Here is a 2,928-nt window from a genome sequence, read left to right as displayed (position 1 = left end):
CACATGCATCTTTTTTGTAACGGAAACATATGAAAACCAGTGCCGCAACTAGCACCAAAGCAGGCAGGGCAAAGCCCTGCCAAAGGGCCTAAATTTATTTTTTAAAGAGGCCCATAAATGATCCACCTATTATTATTTTTTTTTCCTAGTTTTTAATTATAAAAATGTCAACAACAATTTTTGAATTGAAAAAATGTAAAAATAAAACAGATGATAACTCTATTATATGACATATCTAACTTATTTTAAAAATTACACAGATATAATTACGATATCGTGGATATAATTAATAATTATATATAAATAATAATAATTATAATTGATTATTTTATAAAAAAAACACTGTAAAGCTTATCTGGTTGGCTACACTGAGTATTTACAATTTGTCTTCTTATATTATTATAATACCACAAAATAAAAATAGAACTACAACATCATTTGTTTTGTTTTGATTTAACACAAATTAACAATTCACTACCCATTGGCCACTACCCAACTTAACGTGTGTTAATCAAGAGGTGATTTTTTACTTTTTAGTTATTTTCACAATATTTTTGTAAAAATGTCAAAACATCTTAGTGGTTTGACAAAAATAAAAATGAAACTTAAAAAAGAGGAAGAAATAAAAAAATTAAAAGGTTCACTAAATATGTTTTTAGTAAAGAATAATGTGGATAATGCAGGTAAAAATAACTAATATTTGAAATACTGGATGATAATATTATTTTTAAATTTAAAATCTTAAAAGCAATTTAGTTTTAATATTTTTACATTTATTTAGTTATTATAATATTACATTCTGTACACAACTGTAAATAATTTTTTTTTTTTATCTTTTTTGTATATTTTAGTTAACAGTTGTACTAATTTAATTAATAATACAACAAATGCAAATACTAATGTGGAATTGTTTATAACTTGTGATCATGTTGAATCAAACATAATTGATAAACCAGGTAAATTATACTTCTCAAAATTGTTAAAATGTAAAAATACTAACTAGGTAATGAATTAGCTTATTAAAATAAATGCCTAACCATATTTCAATAAAATTATTTATAATAATGTTGATATATTAATTACTTAATGGTACAACTGTATAAATATTGCTTTAACTTATTTTTTGTTGTTTCTATTTTGCAATTTCCATTTTGTTGTTTAATAATATACCTATAATAATTGTTCATAATAGGTATCATTTTTTTTCTTTTAGTTGAACATTTTTCTACAAACTTAATTAGTAATGAAACAAATGCAAATACAAATGTGGAATTGTCTGTAACTTGTGATCATGTTGAATTAAATATAATTGATAAACCAGGTAAATTATACTTCTCAAAATTGTTAAAATGTAAAAATATAAATTAGGTATGATAAATAAATTAATATTAATAATTAGGTAAATTGTAAAATCCTTTTTAATTGATATTAAATGTATTTAGATATTTAAAACTTTAAAATAGTTCAATCATTTTGATATTCATTACCTTATAATTTTATAGTACCTTTTGTTTTATTTATAGGTTTAGATTTAACAACTGATTATCCAACTGACCGGGGACATTTTAAAGAGTTGGATATTGTAAAATCTGATTTGAAGAGAAGTATTTTATTGCACGGACCATGTAAACCCGTAAACATTGAATTTCCATACAGCCCCGATGGTAAAGGTATCCTTAGACGATTTTCAGTACAGTTTTATTACAAAACCACAAACACAGGACTGCGTTTACCCAGAACATGGATATGCTATTCAGTTATTTTAGATTGTACATATTGTGAAACATGTTGGCTTTTTGCTGATAGGAAAAAAAACAATTTTAAAATAAATTGGATATCAGGAATTAATGATTGGCATCATATTGGAGAAAAAATTGGAACACATGAAATCTCTCAGCAGCACATTCAAGCCACTGAAGTCCGAGTACGTTGGTTAAAAAACGAAACTATAGATAAACATATGGAAGATAAAATTGTTAAAGAAGCTAGTTTTTGGAGAAGTGTTTTAATTAGATTAATCAAAAATCATTTTATTTTAAACTGCAAGGAATACTGCCCTTCGAGGAAATGAAAACAGTAAAACTAAAATAAATACTACAGAAGTAAACTTTATCAGGACTGTAAGGCTGATGGCAGATTTTGATCCTGTTTTAAATAATCTGTTGAATAATGAAAATAATAAAATAAAATATCTGAGTTGGAAAATTCAAAATGAATTAATTCATTTATTATCCTCAGAAATATTAAATATTCTAGCAAATGAAGTAAAAATATCTAAATATTACTCAATAATTGTAGATTCTACACAAGATATAACAAAAATTGACCAATTGAGTGTTATACTGCGTTATGTTGTTGTAAACTACGGAACTAAATCAATTGAAGTAAAAGAATCTTTTTTTGGATGTTTTGTATTAAAGTAGCATGGTAAAATAATAGGTACATTCAAAATGTTTTTCTTACCATATTGTATGTTTCAAACTTCAGTTTACAATAAAAATATACAAAATTACGCTTCTTAATAATTTGACAATAATAATAATAATGATATCAATGGAAAAAAGAGGAAGATTAACTGTTGAGTTGAATGTAATTATTGTACAAATATCGTGTATATATACCCATATTCTGTATTGTATTTTAAAACCCCACATGGATTAATTTACGAAATAACATTAATTACTATTTTAACATTATCATCCTATATAATTTATAAACACGCGTTTAAAGGCTTAAAACTAATCGAAATCAAATCACGCATTGGATATTATATAATAATACGAACATGCGTTTAAAAAATTAGCTAAATAGACATCATGATATTATATGTTTGAAAATATTAATGATTTTGATGTAAAAAAAATAAGAAGTTACCTACCTAGGTGGATTCCGACATGCGGTTACATATTACAATACACATGTTATTCG

At 24.5% G+C, this 2,928-nt stretch overlaps 1 protein-coding gene across 1 annotated transcript; it reads left to right on the top strand.

The window, feature by feature from the left end:
• Positions 1 to 649: 649 nt before the first annotated feature.
• On the top strand, positions 650 to 2,071 carry LOC112681022. The gene is made up of 3 exons (XM_025551291.1): positions 650 to 683; positions 1,214 to 1,321; positions 1,524 to 2,071. Exons 1-3 carry the CDS (start codon positions 650 to 652, stop codon positions 2,069 to 2,071), a joined length of 690 nt encoding a protein of 229 aa, XP_025407076.1.
• Positions 2,072 to 2,928: the final 857 nt, after the last annotated feature.

The sequence above is a fragment of the Sipha flava genome, unplaced genomic scaffold, assembly GCF_003268045.1.
Source record: "Sipha flava isolate LNK unplaced genomic scaffold, YSA_version1 18403_pilon_pilon, whole genome shotgun sequence".
Taxonomy (NCBI): Eukaryota; Metazoa; Arthropoda; class Insecta; order Hemiptera; family Aphididae; genus Sipha; species Sipha flava.
This window is presented reverse-complemented; position numbering and strand designations above follow the sequence as displayed.